General features: G+C 44.1%; 1 protein-coding gene across 1 annotated transcript in view; it reads right to left on the bottom strand.

Annotated features, from left to right (window-relative positions):
- The window catches only part of Lama3 (laminin subunit alpha 3), a 197,625-nt gene that overhangs the window by 19,995 nt on the left and 154,209 nt on the right, over positions 1-23,421 (bottom strand). Inside the window, exons 57-68 of the mRNA XM_051202047.1 lie at positions 22,588-22,730; positions 19,935-20,105; positions 14,611-14,762; positions 14,307-14,469; positions 13,735-13,868; positions 11,907-12,051; positions 8,620-8,739; positions 7,699-7,832; positions 4,683-4,800; positions 4,278-4,418; positions 1,780-1,919; positions 482-613 (exon numbers count right to left, since the gene is read on the bottom strand). Of these exons, the coding sequence (XP_051058004.1) occupies positions 482-613; positions 1,780-1,919; positions 4,278-4,418; positions 4,683-4,800; positions 7,699-7,832; positions 8,620-8,739; positions 11,907-12,051; positions 13,735-13,868; positions 14,307-14,469; positions 14,611-14,762; positions 19,935-20,105; positions 22,588-22,730 (1,693 nt within the window). The remainder of the gene's footprint in view (positions 1-481; positions 614-1,779; positions 1,920-4,277; positions 4,419-4,682; positions 4,801-7,698; positions 7,833-8,619; positions 8,740-11,906; positions 12,052-13,734; positions 13,869-14,306; positions 14,470-14,610; positions 14,763-19,934; positions 20,106-22,587; positions 22,731-23,421) is intronic.

The following is a 23,421-nucleotide window of genomic DNA, read 5'->3' as shown; positions in this document are numbered from 1 at the left end:
CCAGCCAGAGCCAGGACTTCCCTCTGCTACAGGAAGGCGCCAAAGCTCTTATCCAAAGTGTTCTGAATTAGACATAACATTTAAAGTGGGTAGGAGTGGAACCCGGAGCTCCACTCTCCTGAAAGTCATGCTCAGCACTGTGGGATTGGGTCTCCCTGGCACTGCACAGGTCCTCAAAATCCCTTTCCCCTAAAGGCCACGGAGAGATGATCCAATCAATCTGTACAGTCTTCACTAAAATAAAACCAAACAGTGTGGATATTTTCCCAAGGGCCAGGATCAGAAAGTAATTTTCATTAGATCTTTTCCGAGGTCTGAGTGGCTAGGAGCTTTTGCTTGTTGGTTTTTCAAATGAATCTTGGAAATTTGTGGGATGAGAGCCTTTGGAAACCCTGGGAAATCTAATTCAGTGACTGGGTAAGTGTGACATTGTACAGATGGGTGGGCTCTTGTTGGTAACCACAGAAAAAATGATCCCCACCTTTGGACAAAAACGTTGCTGATACAACCCTCAAAATAACCGCCTCCCAGACGGAGGGACTGCTGGACACTGGAGAAGCCAGGGAGCCTTTGGTTCCTTCTCTGAACCTGGTCATCAATGAGGAGGCGGAGGCTGGAAGGCGAAGACGTAAGACAAGGGTGAGGCTCCTCCCAAAAACACACAATGGCAACAAAATCCTCCAAACACAATGGGAATGATCTACCATCTGACACAGACTCAAACTGTCACCCAGCAGGCTCTGTGTGTGTGTGTGTGTGTGTGTGTGTGTGTGCTTTGCCTAAATGTATGTCTGTGTACCACATATGTGCCTAGGGTCTGAGGAGCCAGAAGCAGGAACTGGATCCCCTGGAATTGGAGTTAAGAATGGTTGTGAGCCGCCATGTAGGTGCTAGGACCTGAACCTAGGTCCTCTGGAAGAGAACCCAGTGCTCTTAACCACTGAGCCATCTCAGTTTCTTTGCAACATTAATATGTTAGTATAGTTTGCATTTATAGAAAGATACCTGATGGGAGATGTCATTCTGTAAATGTTTCTCTTATTGGTTAGTGAATAAAGCACTGTTGGCCAATAGGAAACCAAGATAGGTGGGACTAGGAGACAAGGAGGATGCAGGGAGAGGTAGGAGGAGATTCAACAGGTAGAACTCCAAGAGAACAGTTATTGATCATCTCTCCGGTAAGATGAGACCACGTGGAAACACTTAGATTAATAGAAATGGGTTAATATTTAAGACAGAGCTAGCCAACCAGAAACACTAGTAACAGGCCAACAGTTTTATATCTACTGCAGCGTCTCTGTGTGTTATTTGGGGCTGGCACGGCTCTGGGACCAGGCTGGCCAGAAACATGCTAGTAATAGATACCACCTGGCCTGGTGCCCCAGGGACTCCTCTTTGTGTTCATTGTAGTTCTAAGCTTCCCTCCCTCTCCAGGAATAAACACCACCCTGAATTCTGATACAACTGATTTGTCTCCCCCTTCTTCTTTAACTCGTGGACTCAGTATCACAGGGAGCACTGCCAGGGAGCATTCTTAGGTGTGCCTTCTCTTCACGTTTTTGGCGGCTCATCCATACCACCTGATATGAAGGCTTATAATGGTGCATCCCACATTTATGGTGGGTAGTCTGTTTTGAACTTTTATCTATCCGACTACTGACTTTACATTTCAATCAGGACAGGGGAACAGAATTAGGAAGGGGCTAACACATAGCCAGTAAGCATCAGCCCCAGAAGCCCCTGTTGACTAGACCCTGGCAACAGAAGCCGCCCACTCACCCCGAGGAGTCGCTTATCACAGACACATGATGTAGTAAGCCGTCCATGTAGGTCTGGGGAGACTTGAAACTCGGGCTGCTGCTGTCCCTAGTGCTCACCACAATGTGACCATCTTCCAGGGTGACCTGCAGGCTACTTGTCTGAAACCACACCAGAATACACCAGCAACAGTTAATGTGCATTTAGAGATGCCAAACAAATGATCAAAACTAGGAGAAAAGGAGTCAGAGCGCTTTGACCCAAATGTTTGGACTTCACCACTTGAAAAAAAAAAGATAATTTTTAAATAGCTTGTCTCCTTGTTTATGAATATAAAAATGTTATGCAGATTACTTCAACGTCGATGAATTTGTCAGTCTTCTTCTAGATCTACTTTCACGAGGCCCATTTAGTTTTCTAATCAGAACACTTGAATCATATCTAATGTCCCCCCCCCATTTTTACTCTTATTTTGATGAAGTTATTTCTATCAAAATCCATTCAGTTCTACACTAATTTTGCAGCCAGGAGCAGATCCATCACCATTCACACTTTTCCTACGGAAGGTCACAACAATGACTCCTCTATGATTTCATGTATGTCTCATGTTTTGGTCATGACTTCTAGGGAGCCCAATTTTCCACGTCAAGCTGTGTGCATCCAAACACTGGCAAGTGATCAAATTTCTGTCAATGAACAACTTAAAACCTCCCAGAGCTGTCATTCCGCTTCTGTTCAGCTTTCTCCATCAATGTCTGAGGCTTTCCTTACGGTGCATGTTCTCTGTGAGCGTTTCTCCTCCAGCAATTTGTCCAGTGCACACTCACCATCAGTGATGGCTGTAGTTGCTCTTGAAGTACTTGTTACCAATGGAATCAATTGTGTTTCCTAAATAACACTTTTTAAATTTGAAAGTGATGCCCCTAAGACAGTTCTGGAATTCCTCTACTGCACAGGGTCGCTCTGCCTTGTTGCTAATCTAACCCTTCCATCTGCTTTCGACCATTTTTCTGAGTGTGTACCAACTGTACTTACATGTGACCGATGGAACAAGGATTAGGAACTAGAGAGTGCTAGGTCAGGGCTGGGGGTATGGCTCAGTCAGGAAAATGCTTGCCACACTAAGATGAAGATCTAAGTTTGGTTGCTAGAACCCACATAGAAAAACCTGGGTGCAGTGGTGTGTGCTCACAATCCCAAGGCTGGAGAGGCAGAGACAGGATGATGTCCAGGACTTGCTGGTTGGCTAGCTTAGACTATTTGGTGAGCCCTAGGCTGGCGAGAGACCTTGTCTCAAGCAAGGTGATGGCCCCTGAGGAATAATACCCAAAGTTTTCCTTTAGCACACACATTTACCTACACATACATGACCACATGACTCCATGGCCAGAAGTCACACACACACACACACACACACACACACACACACACACACACACACACAGAGTAGTAGGGTAAGGAGAGAGAGAGAGTTTGACTCATATTAAGTCAAACTAATGTGTTGTCAAGCTTGGATAGACAGCCTCCTCTTCCATTTAATGTCTCTTTAGGGATTATTTTAAAGGTCTACAAAGACTGGTAGACAAGATACCCAAAGGTGAGTGACCTTCCTAATGGGCATGGCCACAGAGACAGCCACTGTCATCTTTTAGATCTGATATAAAATATCCATAGAGATTGGCAACACTAAAGAAATTAATCAAAAAGCATTATTCACTTTCAAGTCCCATCCTTCCTATGAGTGGGTTTCTAAGCTGATTCATTTATCTGGGAGAATCTCAGTCTCTTTCCCACTCTCTCTTGCTGTCTGTGTTCCTTCTTCGTGTATGCCTGTGGGTGCACACGCGTACGGAGGCACAAGCTTGACTTCAGGTGTCTTCATTGATCACTGCCTACCTTACACACTCAGACACGGTCTCTCACTGAACCTAGAGCTCACCATTTTGGCTGGTCTAGCTCAGGAGATTGAGCCCTAGAGGGCAAAGGGGGTGTCCTGTCTGCTTCCAGTGGGAACTTAATGTCCAAACAGTAATCCTCAGATTTGCATAGTAAGCACTTCACTTGCCAAGCCACCTTCCCACCCCAAAGATAATTTCTGTGGCTCTATTGCATGTGAGGAGAGCATTGGATCTTTTTTCCCCAATTCTCCAGGGTAAGTATTTCCTGAGGAGTAGCTGCTGCAATAAGGGAATCTGAAGACCATCTTTTGAAGTTGTGATCAAGACTAAAGAGTAAGTATGAATCTAATCTTTTCCTAAACCACACTGTTACTAACACCTGTTACAATTCATTTTAACACATATCTGTAAAGAATGGAAATGATTGCTCAATGCACACAGACCCAGCTCTATAGATTATTAGGCACCATCTGGCAAGATTTCCTTCAGGATTTGCTCCAGGGGAGAATTGCTCATGCCAGAACTGTGATGTCAGAGAGCACGCCTAACTCTTCTACCTTCAAAATCCCTCCGCTGCTGTGGATGATGTGTGCATCCTAACTCGAGCATGCTACCTCTTACCCGTGTCTGATGATGTAATAGTGTACCACTGGGCTGAAAGGTCTGAAAGCCAAAGGAGAGCTGGAAACGGTCAGGCAAGGGCACATCCAGGTTTGTAAAACTCATCTGTCCTCCTCTGGAGAACGAGGCTGTTCGCACGAGCTGAAATGCAAACATGGAATGACTGGCATTATAATAATCGTTTCCTGAATGCCCAGATGTGGGCTTTCCAGCTGCACGGCTTCCCTGGAAATGGCGAACTCCATTAGTGCAGCTCAGACAGACGGGCACTTTGCTTTGCCTCACAGTCATGTTGTGTGTGTCTAGCTGGCAATCATCTTTACAAACACAGTGCATAGGCCGTTCAGGGCTGCACCGTGGGCCCTCCGAGGTGATGCGTCAAGCGCCTCTCAGGCCTGCGCTTACCTTCCAGTCTTCAGAGCACTTTTTGGTTACGCCCACAGTGTCATTCAACCTAACAACACCACTGGTTTTCTTCAGATTCTTCATGCAGCCTTGGAAAGCAGGTGTGGAGATGTTAAACCTGGGGAAGGAATGTAGAAAGGGAGACCATCAGCCTGGGCGCCCCCTTCCCCCTGAAATGCTGATTTTTCTGGTACTTCTCAATGGGCGGGAAGTCTGTGGATGTGTTGTAAACTGCAGGTATTATAGAAACTGTACTTGGAAATTCAAGAGCCAGGAATGTGTTAGACAACTTTAGGCTCTGCTTTACCACTGGCCCTGCGAACTCAGAGGAAACTTACTTTTTTGTTCTATTAAACTATGGAAAACATGGCTGAGCTAATCAATGCCAAGCTGGCATCCTGGTTTTGAATTTATCTGCCACCTCTGAACCATGCCACATGAGCAAGTGGTTGCTTTGAGGATTAAATGTACAGTGCTCAGAAAGAGCCTGGGATGATGGCACACACAACACAACACAACACAACACAACACAACACAACACAACACCATGGGTGTGAGAGGCTCAGGCCGGGGTGGGGACTGTGGGCTCTGGAGCTGGGATCTCTGGCTCAAATGTTGTGCCTGTTTGCCCAGGCAACCTTATTGCTCTATAGCTCTCTAATCCAAAATGAAAAACCTGCTATCTTATTCTGCTTCATGGCTCTGTCATATGGTTAACTTAATATATGTAACACACTCAAATGATACTTCCGGAAACCAAGGACCCATTACAAGACAGTAGGGTTATCTAGGTATTACCTGGATACCTCACTATTTACCCTACACATGACACCCCTACATTACTACACTATTACCATTATGGCAGCAATTTCTTCTGGCTGTGTGGTGTATGCATGTATATGTGTGTACCTATTCCTGTGGGTATGGGCTTGTATGCACACTGTATGCACACTGAAGCCAAAGGTTAGCAATGGATGTGTTTCTCCATAGCTCTTCACCTTGTTTTGAGACAAGGTCTCTCACTGAAACGGGAGCTCAACAACTTAGCTAGATTGGCTGCCCAGAAAGTTGGAGCGGTCCCCTTACCTCTGCTGCCCAGCATTATAATTACAGGCACACACAAGCACACCTGGCTTTTTTTATATCGGTGCTAGAGATCTGAACTCAGACTCTCAGGCTTGTCCACAGCACCCTTTATGGAATGATAGACCTTCCCAGGTCTACACAAGCAATTTCTACAGTGGGTTTTTCTATTGGCACCCTGATGCTCCCCTTAGGTTGGACTTCTTGACCTGTGTGTAGGTGAATTCATGAAAAATATTAATATACATGAACTGACTGAGGTGCAGGCAAATATTAATGTTTCTTAATCAAATGCTGCACTAAGAAAATCCAGTGCTGATTTCATTATAAATCCCCAAGGCAGCTCTACATATGCAAATGGAAAGGTGTCCTGCCGCCAGTCTAGTCTGATTCATTATAAACCGCAGAGCTATGAGAACTTGCATAAAATTAAATTTCATAAAAAGAAAAGCACATCCTCATTGGCATTGTGGCTTAATTATTTTATAAAGACGGCGTTCACCCTGGAGAGGGGAGATGCATGTTTCAGTTCTCAGGCTGGTGTTTGTTCTCTTAAGCCAGCTAAGGGCCTAGGCTTCCACACTTCCTCTAGGATGCAAGGTCTGAGCATGCTTGCTAGAGGAACCTGATTGTGCTGGGTCATGTGCTGTCTGGTCAATGACTTCCTACATGAATGGATGTGCATACTCTGGGCCCAGATGTCCACAAAAGCTTATCCAGCTCCCTGGCTGGCGTTGGCAGGTATGAGTGAGTAAGAAGAGGGCAAGGTTAAGATAATCCCAGTGTTTGTCAGACCCTGGCTGACATCACTTTCTTATGATATTTGTTTCCATGTTTTATGACTGCACTCAAACCCAAGGGAAAATATTCCGGTTGGCGCCAGGCCCTCTGGCCTTATCAGGAAGGACTTGTGGACTGGATCAACAGACACATGATTCCCAATTATAATACCAAGTCATTCAAAGGTCCCAGAAGACTGAGAGGGAGGAAAGCCATGGACACAGCAGGACTCTACCGCATCTCATTCTGTCTACTAAGCCAGGGTCCTTGAGAAGAGCCATGTGGCTGCCCCTGCAGGGTTCGCTGAGGCCCTCTAGGCCACTGCCCTACCAATGACCCTCATCAGGGGACAGTTGCAGGGGCTCATTGGACAGCTAAGTACCTTACCAGATGGATAAGGCAGGCCAGAAACAGAAAAATACTGCTTAGCATTTCGTTTCTGAAGAAACAAAAGGCCAGGTTAATATTTTTATAGGCCTCCATCCACTTCCTTTATTTCTCTGTTCTTGTGATTTTAATTAAAACAAGAAAGAAAAGTGTAGGCTTATTTAGGAAAGGGGAGAGCCTCTTGTTTGGAAGCATAAGTCAGACTGCCAGGAAAAGTGACTCTCCCTCTCTCTCCCCGTCTCCCTCCCTCTCCCCCTCTCCCTCCCTCTCCCTCTCTTCCCCTCCCTCCTCCCCTCCCCCATATGTGCATCCTTAGTCTAACCCTAAACCATGAACTTTTTGAATGGGTAAATCAGTAGACTCACTCCATTTTCCTTGGTGTTATCAACCCAACTGTAGTCTTTGTGTTTTTGTCCTTCCAAGTGTGACCACAAGCGACAATGGGGTGACATGCATTCATCTAGTTTCCCCCCAGTCCCATTATTCAATTTTTGCAATCTGTTTTTCTCTGACTACTTTGTCAGTGATGCAAAGTTAATTGTTTGCAGCTAAGATTAAATGAGGGGGACTAGAATCACTGGTGGCAATTGCTGCCATTGCGAGAAAATGCCGTGGGGTGGGGAGACGGTTCTGTGGGTAAGGACACTTGCTGTCAAGCTTGATAACCTACTTTGATGCCCAGGACACACAGGACAGGAGGACAGAACCACCCCACAAGTGGCCCTCTGACTCCCCCCAAGAAAAACCCTCCACATCATCATCTTACCTTTCTCTGATTGCAATTGGAATTCCTCCCAGATAATATGTGCCAAAGTCAAATATTTCCCCTTCAATCTTTATATTATGGTCATGCATATATATCCACATGAGTTTTCTTGATTTTCCAATTGCAATAGAAATCTGAAATGAATGGGAAACAAATCAGCAAGTAATGAGACACAAAACTATTTGTGTACTGGCTCCAAGTAACTGTGGTTTTGTTTCCCTTTGGATTTGTTTACATGTGTGGTAGAAGACTTCCCAGTAGCAGTATGGGGTAAAAATCTGATACCAAAACCTGTGTGCGCGTACGTGTGCGCGTGTGCACACACACATGCATATACATGCATGTTCCTCCATGTGTGTGCAGAGGCCAGAAAATAACTGTAGGTATTATTCATCGGGCATTGTTAACCGAAGATTTGAGACATTCTTTCACCTGCTGGCACTCATCAAGTAGTCTAGTCTTCTGGCCCACAAGCACCAGGGACCTGTCTGCCTTTACATCCCCAGTGCTGGGATGGCCAGCCCACCACACACTGCTTTTTCTATGTGGCTTCTGAGAAGGATAGCTTGGCTCCTCATAAAGTCTGATTCATTTCCCCAAGCCCCTAAAACAGTGGTTCTCAATCTGTGGGGCATGATGCCTTTAGGACCATTGCAGCATTAGATGGTTGAAAACCACTCTCATTTTAATAAAAATGTTCTGAAATTTATCAAGGTTTACATAATTTACATATGATATATATATATATTATACTTTATGCCTGAATGTTCTAACTTTTAAAGGACACATCCTTCAGTGAGTAAGTTCACATTGTAATAGGTTTGCTTGTTATTTTGCCTATTTTTGTTTTGGGGGCGCTAATTTCATTTTAAAGGTCCACTGATTTCTAGAAATTCAAACCACCAAACTCCAAGGACATACCGTATGATCTCGCCCATTGTTGACGGTGTCTTGAATTCCTTTCTCTTTGGGTGGCTCTGAATTCAGCTTGTATCTCACCATGAGATTGCCATCTTCTATGTCCAGGGATATGAACTTGTCCTGGAGTATGGAAACAAGGTAGATTACCAGGAGGACTGGCTGGAGACGTCCCAACTCTCACATGACTCCTGACGCACTTGGCAGTGTCACCTTCCGGTGCCTCCAGGGCTAACCAGGAGACCAGCGCTGTGAGACCCCATGCATGGGAAACAGGTGATGGCTGCCTACCATTGTCTGTGAGAGAGCATACTAACTTTCCTGTTTCCGGGCATCATGCAGACCCCCTGGCAGAGGCTGGGGGGCACTGCTCACTTCTTTCTTCACCTTGCTTCTCATTGTATCCTGCTGGCCGGCCACCTTTTGTCCCTGCAGGTTCTCATTGCCAGGCCTTCTTTGTGCCTCTAACCCTGTTGGATCCCTTCCAATGTCACCTTTTATTCGTCCACCGTGTTTCAAAGGAGGCATCTTTTACTCAAGACTCTGATTTCCTACTTTGCCATTTTCCCTCTACACGATTCAAAATTGTGATTGAGCAGCAGCCCACTGACCAGCAGTGCGCCTCTGTGCAATACCAGCATTGCCCTCTAGAGGGCAGGATATGGTTTGTCCTGCTCAGCATCGCCTCTTGGCCAGAGAGTGAGTAAGCAAGCACATGTTTGAACCAGATATTCCTTAGTGGTCAGAGGCTTTCTAACTTAGACTTGAAGCTGCTGTTCTTATCCAGTTCCCTATGATGAGAAGTCTTATCTGTGAGTCTCCATCTAAAAGCTTCTAGTGTGGATCCTAAAACCTTGCCCTGGAGAGCCATCAACTTCAGACAAGTAGCAGGGACTCCCTGAGCAATAACTGTCCCCTTAGCAGAGGTACAAAGAGTTCTTATGCAGTGCTGTTGTGTAAGTTTCCTCCAGACTAAACACTATTTCTGGTCCTTAGTCTCCAAGAACTTCACAATGTTGAGTATCCACAACCCCCAAATTCAAAATGAGAAATGCTTCAAAATTGAAACATTTTGTTTGATTATGAGCAGAACACCATAGTTCTCATAGATTAAGGTATACAACCTGCTCTATGCAGAAAAGTGTTAAAAATATATTGCATACAATTACCTCCAGTCTCCATGTATACAATGTGTGTTTATGAAGCATGCATGGAGATCATTTACACTTGGGTCCTGTGACGGTTAGTTAGCTCTAATTCAACTCATCACAACCTAGAATCACCTAGGATCGCATCTCTATGAGGAACTGGCTATATGCATTGGGTTGGCCTTTGGACATATCTGTGGGGGCTGTCTTGATTGCCTCAACTGGTGTGGGAAGAGCCAACTCTGAATCTGAGCATCAACATTTCCTGGTATTGGGCCCTGGAGTGTATAAAAGTAGAGAAAGCTAACTGAGTACTAGGCATCCTCATGATTTCTCATTATGTATATGCAATATTCTAAAATGAAAAACAATCCAAAATGTGGAACACTACTCATCCTAAGCATTTTGGAGAAAAGAGAGCCCCCACCTGAACAGAGGAGACCTTGTTTTGGAATACAAGTGCTTTAGCATGGACATGTTGGGTAACTGCCTAGTCCTCTCCCTTTTAGACTGGGACCCTCTCAAACCGCAGAGCTAAGGGACCAGACCAACCTCAGAAGGAAGAGTGGAGACAAGTCTTTGTCCCTATCTCGCAGGCAGAAGAGTTTGGGAAAATCTCAAGCTGTATATCACCACACCTTCTCAGACTGGTGGCCCAGTGAGTATTCTTCTGGAAGACTGTACAAGATTTGTTCTGGAGGTGGATCCAATAGAACTCCCAGTGCAGCTGGACCAGTGCTAACATCATGCCTACCCTCCTTGAACCAGGAGAGGACACTCAAACATGAGCAGACTTCCACCTTAGATGCGCTTAGCCTAAGAAATATAGGAATGGCCCTCTGGTACAGCTGGGGCTTATGGCAGTTCTATGCTTAGCTTAATTTTTTTTCTTTTGAGAAATCACACTGATTTTCAAAGTTGGCTACACTAGCTGACACTTCCACTAATAGTACATAAGGGTTCCCATTTGCCACATCCACAGCAGCATCTGTTGTCATTCTGACTGGAAGGACATGGAATGCTGTAGTCATGATCTGGATTTTCCTGATGGTTATGGATGGTCCTGATCAGAAACCCACGGCTGGAGAGGTCAACTTTCTAACTTATGTTTCTTAGAACTTTATTCTGTAATTTCCAACAGAATATATTACTTTATTAAATGGCCATACTGTCAAACTGCCTTCCAAATATTTATGTTGAGGCCTGTAGGCCTGGGGTGCTGTCGGCCTTGGTCAGAGATGGTCCTTATTGAAATGCTGAGATACGTAACTGGTCAAAGTGTTAACAACAAGAGCTACGTGCTCAGCACTAACTGGGACATTTTTTTCTCACTTCCTCCCACTATTATGGAGGCTCTGGGATCATCTATGCCAAATTTACAGTGTGGATGGGGGCGGTACTCTCCAGCCCCATCCTTTGAGAAGTAGATATCTGGCAGCTGATGGCTGGCAGGAAAAGGAAAAGCATTCTACTGTTGAATGTGTGGCCACTGGTAGATTTCCATAGTATACTAGATGGCCCCACACAAAAAGACAGAACTAGTTGGACTTAGTGAGCTATCAAGAGAAAACCAGGAAGTTGGGAGGGGACCATGGGGGAGAATGGGGGGAAGTTGGAAGTTTGAGAGGGAAATGGGGGGTGTGGATATGATTATATTTTATTGGACACAGTATAAAGTCAATAATAAAGAAAAAAATATTAAAAATAAAGAGTGGCCCTCTGCTCTAGACTGCTTCAAAACACAGCAGTTTCCATGCCATGGGAAGGCAAGCCATAGACTCATAAGGACACACTCTGCACAGCCTGCCATGAGCCAGACCAAGGTCATAGCTTCAGGAAGTCCAGCCACCTAGACTGGGGGGACCTCAGGAGATCGTGATTTGTTTGAAAGCAGAATGAGACATTAGCAGGCAAGCCACCATTGTAAAAGTCTGAAAGTGACATGAAAACAAGCTAGGATGAGAATTCTGCATCATTTTGATGGCAATTGCTCAACTCCTGATCCTTTGTCCTTGTTAAAATTCACCCCAACAGAAAGAAAACAAGACTGGCCATGGCCATATTGCCAAACTAGGTGGGCCTGAGATTGCTAGATACAGTGAGTGGATATTCAAATCGTTTTGAATGCTTGGTGTAAATTACCTGGTTTTCTGCAAAGAACAGCAAACCTCTGTCCACGGTCGTCTGGATGGTCTGTATGAAGTTTGGAAAGGGAGCGTTTGCTTGAGTGGGAATGCGGGCGTAGCCTGTACCTTCAAAGTAGTTTCTGTCAGACTCTTCCTTTCGCCTGTCAGCAACAACGGGAAGTTAGATGTCAGTCATAAAGGGCTACCTTACAGGTGTGCTTTCTAACGTGAGATGCGGATGCTTAAACAATGGAACAAGGAATGCACTGGCTGGGGGTCACAAGTGGGTAGGGAGAGGGGAGCACTATTAACATGTCAGCCAGCCTTCCTTCCCTGTGCTGCAGAGGCAGCTCCCTGGGTAAAGTGTTTCCCTATGAGCACGAAGACCCAAGCTTTGATGCTCAGAACCCATATCAAAGCCGAGCCTGGCAGCACATATCTGTAACCCAGTATGGTGTGGAGGGGGGTGGACATAGGGGCCTACTGGCTGGCTAGTTTAGTTAAAATGTAAACTCTAGGTTCAGAGAGAAACCCCGTCTCAAAAATAAGGCGGGGAGTTAGAGATTAAAAAAAAAAATGATGTCTACCTCTGGTCTCCAACATGGATGAATATACCCGGACACACACACATATATATCACGTGAACCCAGAAGAGAGAGAGAGACGACAGAGAGACACACTGAGAGATAGAGAGAGACAGAGAGCATCTTCTAGAGATGTCTATTTAGGAGAAAGTGGTCAACTAGCTGAAGATATTTAAATGTAAGAGATTATTCAGTGTCAGCGTCTAAATGATAAGTGCTCGCTCTTCTCAGGTAGGAATATCTCAAATCCTTTAAATTGCAGGGGTGACTAGGAGCTCACAAGAGCTTGTGGTGGCTTGAATAAGAATGGCTTCTATAGGTTCAAATAGTTAAATATTTAGTCATTAGGGAGTGGCACTATCAGGAGGCGTGGTGTTGTTGGAGGGAGTATGTCACCGAGGGTGGGCTTTCCCGGTTCAGTGGCTGTCTGCCTCTTTTTCTACTGCCGGCACATCTAGAGGCAGAACTTTCAGCTCCCTTTCCAGTGTGCCACCACGTCTGTCTGCCTGTGTACCACCCACCATGCCTGTCTGTCTGTGTGCCATCATGTCTGTCAGCCCATGTGCCGCCATGTCTGCCTGTGTGCCACAACACTTCCCAGCATGACAATAATGGACTAAACCTCTGAATGGAAGCCAACCCCGATTAAACACTTTCTTTATAAGAGTTGCTATGGTCATGGCGTCTCTTCACAGCAATACAACATTGATTAAGACAGCAATTTTCAAACAGGTCCATAAGGTAAAGTACATAGAAAGTCATTCACTGTTGTTTAAATTTTAATTACATAATTATATTCCTAAATAATCTAATATCGAGCAGTTTTTGAAGTAGGAGGCACCAAAAATTTAAGACTATTTTTTAAAAATCGATTTGCTGTTATTGTTATGTATGTGTGTTATGCATGTGAGTAAGTGTGCTCTGGGGTACATGTGGAGATCAGAGGACAACTTTGTGCAGTTTGTTTCTTCGGGGGATCAAACCTAGTTCATTAGCTTACCCAGCACATGCTGTTACCCACAGAGCCATCTCACGGTTGCCAAAGAGTCATACTTCTAAAAACTGAGAACACTAATCTGGGGCCAGATGTAAATGAGGGCAACAGGGCTGGCCTCCGATCTTAGGGGTGTAGTGTGGTGGGTGTTGTCTGCAAACATAGAATAATCAGAACTGATCCCAAGCAATGAATCGCAATGCCATCAACCTTGCCTGCCCGCCACTGTCCCGGGTCTAGGACAAAGGCCTCCAGGCTTCATCTACCTCCTACAAGGTTCCACTTCGGTTGTGTTGAGATTGAAAGCTGCCTTGAAGTTGTACAAGCTCAGAACGTTTTCATTGAGGTCATCTAGTTCGATACAGCCTTTGTACGGTGGGAACCTCAGTCTGCTCGGCAGCTGTGGGGGAAACAAGACAAACCTTCTGTGAGTTGAACAGCAAAGGACGGTGGCAACGCAGTGCTAAGACTTTTAACAGTGACCATAACTTAGGGGAGAAGAGTGTAGTACAGGGCTTTGCCATTTCAGAGCTAAACCCAGGCTAGTTGTTCATCTCCCCACCTGAATGTCTTCATCTGTAAAGTGGGTATGATATTAATGAATGTTATACTTATAAATATGATATAAATATTAATATTTATAAACACAGTGCATTAAATTAATGCCTTAAGCTTAAAGCAGTGGGCAAAGAAAGCACATCTTATCTGTTCTCACTAGAAGTGCTTTAAGACCATATGGTTTATTCATTTTGTACAGAATTAGTTAAAGCACAGACATGAAGCCATCATACAACATCAAAATGTCAACACTTCACCAATGAGCAGCATTGCTACTTACCTGAAAATCGGGCGGGTAACCTCCAACATAAAACACGGCAGTTTCTGGATCTAAATTAAGGAGTGTGTTGCTGCTGTCCCCCTCTATGTCATAGGCTTCGGGTGCTTTCGGTTTGTTGGATGTGGCTTCTTTGGTGTAATTAAGTTTTGCAAGCTGATATATTCTGTTGAAAATTAGATAATAAAGTTGTAGGGAAAATGAAAGAATTCAAAGCCGACATGCTAAGGGCACAGCCCAGCAACCCTGATGGATGAGTGAGGGGCTGCTCAAGCTCACAGACAGCGAGTCCGTCCAAACACCATACCTCTGGAACTTCACTCTGTCCATTACTGCTTCCTGATTCTCACTCTCCGTCAGCAGCTGGTCTACCTGGACTTCAGCCTCTCGATCCCCCAGATTGTAGACACATGTCAGCTGACCGTCTACAATTGCCATGCCGATGTAGTCCTTAGCGGCCTGGAGACATAAAGGCCGCCTCAGAACTCTTTTTGTTCAAAATGAAGCAGCATTGGGTTTCTTGGAGATATTTTAAAACAGAGTTTACACACGAGGGTTAAGACAGTGAGGCATTCCAAAAGACAGACAGATGCCATCCCAGAGCATGGGTGTGATAAGAACTCAGAACCCTCCAAACATTACAAACTCTCATTTATCCATATCAACAGGTTCTTAAATATTTTATTGCATAAAATGATGAGTTTTATACCATAGGCTTTGGGATAGAATACATAAGGTATATCCTTTCACACACACTACGGAACACGAGTAATAATGCTGGGACTGTCTCCTAGTGTTTTAGTGGACAGGGTTACTTATTCCCCCATTGTTCAATCTCTAATCATTTACCAGTACTCACTGCAGAGCAAGTGGACTTAGCTGCTCATTAGAGTTCATTAGTAAAAAGATAAATCACATCTCTTCTCTGGGTGCCAGCTCTGCTATGATATTTTCCCAGTGTCATGGTATGTGTGTGTGTGTGTGTGTGTGTGAGAGAGAGAGAGAGAGAGAGAGAGAGAGAGAGAGAGAGAGAGAGAGAGAGAGAGAGAATCTGTTTTCTCTATTAGAATGAGAGAACTCTAAGGAAGAAACATCTATAGATAGGTAGATGATGGATGGATGGAGGGAGGGATAATAGAAAGATAGATAGTAAAACTGTCAATTTTGATCTTTGTAAAGCATATGCTGGCATTAAGGCCATTTAACTTTTAGTTTTTATCATAAATATCAACTGTGGCATGAAATTAGGACAGTTGTCTACCTGCATCAACTAGGGAACTGACTCAAAACCCATGGGAACTCACAATCTTGCAGTTGTTTATATTAAATGGTGACACTCTTACATGCAACCTGTGCACCCACTCTTGTAGGCTATTGATGGAAGATGTAATTCTGTAAATATGTTTCTCTTATTGGTTAATGAATAAAGCACTGTTGGCAAATAGGAAAGCAAGATAGGTGGGACTAAGAGACAAGGAGGATTCTGGGAGATGTAGTAGGAGGACTCAAGATGTAGAGACTTGAGGGAAGAGTTCCAGACCCTCTCTCTGGTAAGATAAGACCACATGGAAACACTTAGGTTAATAGAAATGGGTTAATATTTAAGACAGAGCTAGTCAATAAGAAATGCTAGTAACAGGCCAACAGCTTTATATCTAATACAACATCTCTGTGTGTTATCTGGGGCTGACGGGGCTGTGGCACCAGGCTGGCAGGAAAACTGCTTGTAACAAAATGGCACCGACAACATGGGGCCCAAGAACTTTCACTTAAAACTTGACAAAAGCTTAAAAGGGGGTTTTAGAAACAAAAGAACAGAGACAAACAAGGCTTCTTTGTAGCAACATTTTTCTCAGTGGGACTCTATTTTGCTAGAGATAATCAGAGACTCGTACAGCTCCTTTAAGGGAGATTTCTTGACTCAGTATAAGCTGCAAACCCTGCTAACAACTTAATGGTGTGTATAAGAACTGGCAGTGGCAGTGACCACATCACCAAGCCGGCAGCATGCTGCTTGATGGCAGCATAGACTAAGGCAATGAGCACAGCTCTCAGGGCTGGCGGTAAACTTACCCCCGAAATCTTGGATAGACTGTGGCTAAAACAGCTGTGGCTTTCATTTTAACAATGTTGTTTAGCAGATAAAAGACTTATGGCCAGAAGGAGATAAAGATTTACATTAAAGACAGATTCAGATTAAGGAAAAACCTCTAAAGGTTTACAGTGTGTTTAAAAAATACATATGCTTGGAGAGAAAAAGAAACAGGATAAAATGGTTTTTAAAAAAAATAGAGAGTAGCTGAGTGTGGTGGCACACATTTAATTCCAGCACTTGGGAGACAGAGGCAAGCAGATCTCTGTGATTGCAAAGTGAACCCGGTGTACAGAGTTAATTCCAGGACAGCCAAAGTTACACAGAAAAACACTGTCTCAATAAATAAAAAAATAAAAGTAGAAGAAATAGAGTAATAGCCACGTGAAGATGGAAAGCACACAGAGAGTCTGGATACTGTATGCTATTGTGTTGTCTTTGTATTATTTGATTGCTGAGGAAATAGCAGCAACTGTTAAAAAAAATGCTGCTAAATAAGTCCAATTTATATACCTTAAAAATGCCTTGACTTCCAAATTTAAGTCTAAGGACAGGTTACTGGGGAAAACTGGGGAAAAGGATTTCTATTTTTGTTTCCACAGAAAATGAAAAGCTGTGGATTTTTTTCCAGACTAACACGGTTTGATCAAGCAAGACCCCCAGAAACAGCGTCCCAGGTAATCCAACATTCAAAACAGCTGGGACAAGGCAGTCTTGCAGACCACTCAGCCAGGATTTCTGCATCTTCTTAGGTTCCCCCATGACAGCGCCCCCTACCAGCAGGAAGCAGTTTGAAAAAAACAAGCCCAAATTCCCAAATATTGTTTATAAATGTTGGTTTTCATTTAAATGGGGTTGGTTATAAATGGTTAATGACCACAACCAATTTCTTTTTAAAGATAAAAAGGGAATTATGGTATAGATATAAATACTTTGTTTTGGAATGGATTTTCATTTACTTATACAATTTAAGGTCAATTTTGTGATATGTATATTTCTCTTCTTGTTTAGGTATTGTACTTATATAGCTCATTTAAAAATGTAATGTGTGAAAGTAAAGGTCGTAGATAGTTACCTATGATAGTCAAAACTTATATTTAGTTAGGTTTTGTAGATATAGAGATATATTTCAAATGGATAGGCATTCTTCAAACCTTTCAAAGACCTACAGAATATGGCACTTAAAATGGTTTAGGGTTTTTCTTAACAGTGAGGCACAACTGATCCTGGCAACACCACCTGTGTCAGAAAGGAAGATGGACATCAAAGAAACTCATTACTTTCAATATGACAAGACTATCCATTTGGACAAGATACTGGTCTTGTCTGGACTGTTTGACTTTATGCTGTATAAAATGGACATGCAGGGCCCACAGGAAAGTGACTGCTGAAACAAGATGGACATTGCTGTAGGGTTTCTACTTCATGTGAGAGTCTGCCAGACATTCTGCAGGACACAGAGAAAAGTGACTGACAAACTGCCAACACAGGTAGACAGTTTAAAGTTTCCTACTTTCCTGAGAAGTCTGCCAGACACACTATGGTCTATAGGCTGAAGATGGAAGATTACAGAAGAACTTCAGGTGACTGATCAGGTAGTGAGATGTCTCTGTCATTTCTAGAGTTTATATATTATCCTTCTGTGGTCTTCGAGGGAGTTGAAGACAGATAGTAATGGTTATAGTTTTCTTTAGTTAGGATTAAAGATAAGTTACATATAAATCTTTAGGCTCACAAAGAAAGGATAGATAATGGAATATTTTCTTTAAATCTTGCTAAATGTTAATGAATTAAATATTGTTAACTATAGTTCTTATTTAATAACTGTTTTGTTATCTATTTTACTATGTTAAAGTTAAAACCCTTTTTATTTTAGACAGAAAGAGAAGATGATAGGAGATGTCATTCTGTAAATATGTTTCTCTTATTGGTTAATGAAGAAAACATAGCTGGCAAATAGGAAGGCAAGATAGTCAGGACTAGGAGACAAAGAGGATTCTGGGAGATGCAGTAGAAGAGATTCAAGATGTAGAGACTTGAAGGAAGAAATCTGGACCCTCTTTCTGGTAAGATAAGACCACATGGAAACATTCAGATTGATAGAAATGAGTTAATATTTAAGACAGAGCTAGCCAATAAGAAACGCTAGTAACAGGCCAACAGCGTTATATCTAATACAGTGTTTCTCTTTGTTATTTGGGGCTGACATGGCTGTGGCACCTAGATGGTGAGAAAACCGCTCATAACAGGTTTTTATCACACCCATTTAATGTGAATATGATACAAATACTTACCATCCTGCACAGCTTAGGGACCTTATGATGCAAGATTTTTCTCACTTTGAGACCGGGTGTCATGTAATCCAGGCTAGCCTGCAACTCCCTATGTAGCTGGAGGAGGCCTTTGGAACTTCTGACCCTTCTGCTTCTGTCCTACAGAGTGCTGGGATTACTAGTGCATGCAACTGGCCCAGTTTATGCTGTGTTGGGGCTTTGCATATGCTAGGCAAGAACAACCTATAGTTGTTCGCGTTGCTGATGTGGAGTCTGAGACTACAGAGTCTGGTTGTAAGTGGCATCAATGTGTTTAAGGCATAAAGCTGTCTAGGCTGTCATAGTACAAAACAAAACTCACTGTTTAAAGTGTGCGTGAAGCATGTGAAGGCAGTTAAAATTAACAATGATATACTGTCTACTACTGATACCTAAGAATTTTCTAACCATGTAGAATTTCTAAGAACCATCTTTTATATTTTTATTACATTCGTATATTTATTTACGAGCATGTGCATGTGTGTGTCATCAGCCCAAGAACCATGTTTTACATATTTTTTTATTTCAACACAGTCAGTACTTAACTTTCCCTTACATTGAAGAAACTTATTTAGAAACAGAGAACTACAAACTAAAGTCACCCGCTGAAAATGCCTGTGATGGTGGCGGTTTAATGTGTATAGAGTGAAGAATGCCCACTGAAAATGCCTGTGATGGTGGCGGTTTAATGTGTATAGAGTGAAGAATGCCCACTGAAAATGCCTGTGATGGTGGCGGTTTAATGTGTATAGGGTGAAGAACAACAGTAGAGAGGTTAGACTTTGTTTTGCTTCAGGTGTCATTTATATGTGATCCCTGCCCCTCTGACCTGGGAAGGCATCTGTGGCTGGGCCTTCCCAGGAAGAGGATGGATACAGTTTGGTGAGGAGCAGCCACTGTTAGTTTCCATGGAGCCTTGACACTGTTTCCCTGGGAGAAAGCACTCACCCTATGCACACATGTGCTCATGTGTACGCATGTATGCCTGTGGCTTCCATCCATGATGAACAGGCGGCCTTTCATAGGCACCACTGCAGCACTTAGGAGTTAATAGCAGAGGGATCGCCAATTCAGAAGGGAGGGTTGGGGTTTGCTGCTGTCTTCGGGGGATTTCTAACCACAAGCAAGTAAGTGGCGGTAACAGCTATGTCACAAGTCTCAAGGCGGCGCCTCCAAAAACCATTCTTTGCGTTAGTGAAACAAGAGGAATGTCTGAACAATACTTACATCCTTATTCCCCAGGTACATCACAAACATATCCTCGGTGCCCCCGTTCTCTCTTAAGCCGGGTCTTTGGAGAAACAGAGACAGAGAAGTGTATCCTTTTAAGTCTTCTAGGTCATTTGGCAGCCGGACTTCGACACCAGATTTGCCATTGAACCTCATGGGGACTGCGACCTGTGAGGAAGAGGAGTCAACCAACTTTGAGAAAGAGGATGTGCTGCCCAGTGAGGGAGCCGTAGGCATCTTAGTGACACATCAGCTGGTCCCAAGCTGTTGTGAGAAACACCAGACGGGGTAATGTCCCCTGGACCCAGGTTGTGTTTTACACACACACACACACACACACACACACACACACACACACACACACACAGGTATGTGCATGCGCATCTTACTCAGGACACCAGGCTGGCCTCAAACTCACAGAGATCCACCTGCCTCCCCCTCCCGAGTACTGGGATTTAAGACAGTGTTACCATACCCAGCTTGGACCCAGGTTATAGATTCACGAAGCTGTATGCAGAGGCATCTATTCTTAATGTGAATTATCCGAGGCCCATTAAGAAGTCAACTTAGCCTTCTGTGTAGCGATGATGGTGATGATGATGGTGATGACAGTAATGGTAATTCCTACCCTACAGTTGGTGTTAGCAGAACCACTCAGGACAGTGCTTGCATATGGTTAAAATAAATGCATTAAACTATTTTAAATGGGGTTTTCTTGAGATAGGATTTAGTTGGTCCAGGCTGACCTCAGGCTCACTGTACATTTTAGGACGGCTTTGAATTTGTGATTTCCCTGCCATCACCCACTAAGTGCTACAGACACAGGCATGGCCCACAATACCCAGCTCTTTAAAATACTTTAAAAAGGAATTGGTTGTCAATGAGTTTGTTTCACACTATGCCTGCATTAATTACAGACATTCAGACTGTAAACATGTATGCCTTTGGGAGAGGGGATGGCTCAGTCAGTAAAGGGCTTGTCATGCAAGCATGGGGGGAACCTGAGTCTGCATCCCAGTACCATTGTTAAGGTGCAGTGATGCGTGCTGCTAGTCCCAGTGCAGCGGAGGAGCAGTAAGTGAGTTAGCAAGTGAAAGACTGTCTGAAAACATACTACAAACAACAGCGACGAAGACCTCTGGCCCCCGCACACGCACAGGCACCACGACTCCACACCGTGCATCTCAGATACTCCGTGATGGAACCCCCGTCCTGCTCTCCCCCTCCAATCTGCCATGAACCAACACGCCTGTAACATTAAAATTACTAGAAACGGGAAATGAGCAAGCCATATGAAACGGAAGTCCGCCAACAACATAAAATTCAAAGCTTCTCGGACATTGCTGCTTAACATCACACTTAGCTGTTATGAACTGCCAGCAAGAGTCATCCAATTAGCACAGGTCTGTGGACCACGACTGGGCGGGTCCAATCCAAACCACAAAAAACCAACATCCTCTAGCAGTCGAAAAGAACAACCATGTTGGAATGACGCCCATATGACACCAACACATGCTTTACCTGTCAAGCACTGGAGTGTGGCATCTTGGGCATGGGATGGTGCGGCCAGGGTCCTCTCACCCGCTTTGTGAGCTCACATTAAGGTTCTCTCTTCCACTCACCACCCGCCCAGGAGACCCCACCACACTGCTGAGTCTCCTCCTGGCCAGCCCTTCTGCTTTCTGTCTCCTGGTGAACTCATTTTTGTCTTTTAAATTAAGAAGATACTTTTGTGTGGACAGAAAAAGGCCGAGGCTACACACCTGTGTCTGTATCCCTGCCTTAAGAAAGGACACCTACCCCACAGCACCGTTCCTGCAGCCTCCTCTCCCTCCACAGCCACCACAACCCTGGAGCTCATGCAGGTTTTACTATTTTTCCTGCAGTCACATTTATCTACGACTATCGATGGATCTACTTGCCTGTAAGCTGTCACTGCCTCAGTTTCCACATTTAAATATTTTCATATAAACAGTACATAACCATACTTTTATATTTGCTTTCTTTGCTGGATACTATATTTGTAGGTTGAATCTGAGTGATATTCATGAGTCTAGCTCATATGCATTCAGTAGACAGTTGGCGTTTGTTTTTAATCATGATTATATAAAGTGTATTGTAACAAGCATCCTGTGTGTGTGTGTGTGTGTGTGTGTGTGTAGGAACGCATGCCTGAGTGTGAGCAGAAGCCAGAGGAGGCGGTCAGATGTCCTGCTCTATAGAGCTTGTCTTACTCCTTGAGAAAGGGTCTTTCTCTGAGCTTGGGGTTAGGCTGGCAGCCATCAAGTCCCAGTGATCTTCTTGTCTCCACCCTGACACAATGCTCCTCTGCCCTCCAAACTCAACAAAGATGGGTTCTAACACTCCCAAACTGTTGGAGACCAGGTCCGAACCACAGAACCTGCACTTGACCTGGCACAGTTTAAAAAGTGAGGTCTGAGAGAAACTGCCTTCTGCCTGTGTGAACTCAATGCTACTTCAGGTGCCTGACACAAAACAAAATGTGGGTGACTAAAGTCAGGTATATTTTTAAAAGTGACAAAAGAAAGTTAAGCTTCCTTTAAAATCAGAACTAAGAGAAGACCCTGGTGTCTTGATGAATGTGGTAAGGGACTTGCCAGTAGCAGCTATGGCCGCAGAGGACACCAACCTTATTGGCAGCATCTCTGGCCTGCTGAATGAGCTCTCGGATTCGGTCCACGTTGTCAGAGATGTTTCCCAGGGGCAGCAACTGTTGGTTGATACTCTCAATCTTGATAAAGAGATCGGGCAACTTCTTGGTTAATTTCTTTACTGTTGGTGCAATGAGAAAATGGGAATTTTACTCAGTACATTGAGGAAAGGTTAAATGCAGATGTCCATGATGGGAATATTTATTCTGCCAACCCTGGGAACAAGACTGATTATAATTAGGCAAGACTCTCCTAAATTCATTAAAGATTACTGTAATTATATAGGTATCAAATTCTTTTCCTTGGTTAATATGGGAAAGTATTCAAAAGTTAATAAATCATGATTAAGACCTCTTACTCTACCAAAAAAAAGGGAAGGAAGGTGGAGAAAGAAGAGAGAGAGAGAGAGAGAGAGAGAGAGAGAGAGAGAGAGAGAGAGAGGACACGCTGGGCTGGGGAGATGGCTTAGTTGGTAAAGTTATTGTGCCGATGAGTATGCATGTGAGTTCGAACCCCCAGACCCACGTAAGAAGCTGGGCACAGCAGCATGTGCCTAGCACTGAAAAGTTGGAGACAGGAGAACTGGTGAGGCTGCTGGCCAGCCAATGTGCATCATCTCCAGGTAGGAGCTCCAGCTCGGCTGAGAGACCCTGTCTGGGAAGAGAAAGCAGAAGGGCTGGGGAGACAGCCTGGAGCGTAAGCCAGCTGCTGCTCAGAAGGCGGTGCCTGAGTCCACCATACAGCATTGCTCCTAGAAGGTGGGGGAGACACAAGAGGCTCTCCAGAAGCTCACAGGCCCGCCAGTGTGGCAC

The sequence above is a fragment of the Phodopus roborovskii genome, unplaced genomic scaffold (genome assembly GCF_943737965.1).
Source record: "Phodopus roborovskii unplaced genomic scaffold, PHOROB, whole genome shotgun sequence".
NCBI classification, from domain to species: domain Eukaryota; kingdom Metazoa; phylum Chordata; class Mammalia; order Rodentia; family Cricetidae; genus Phodopus; species Phodopus roborovskii.
This window is presented reverse-complemented; position numbering and strand designations above follow the sequence as displayed.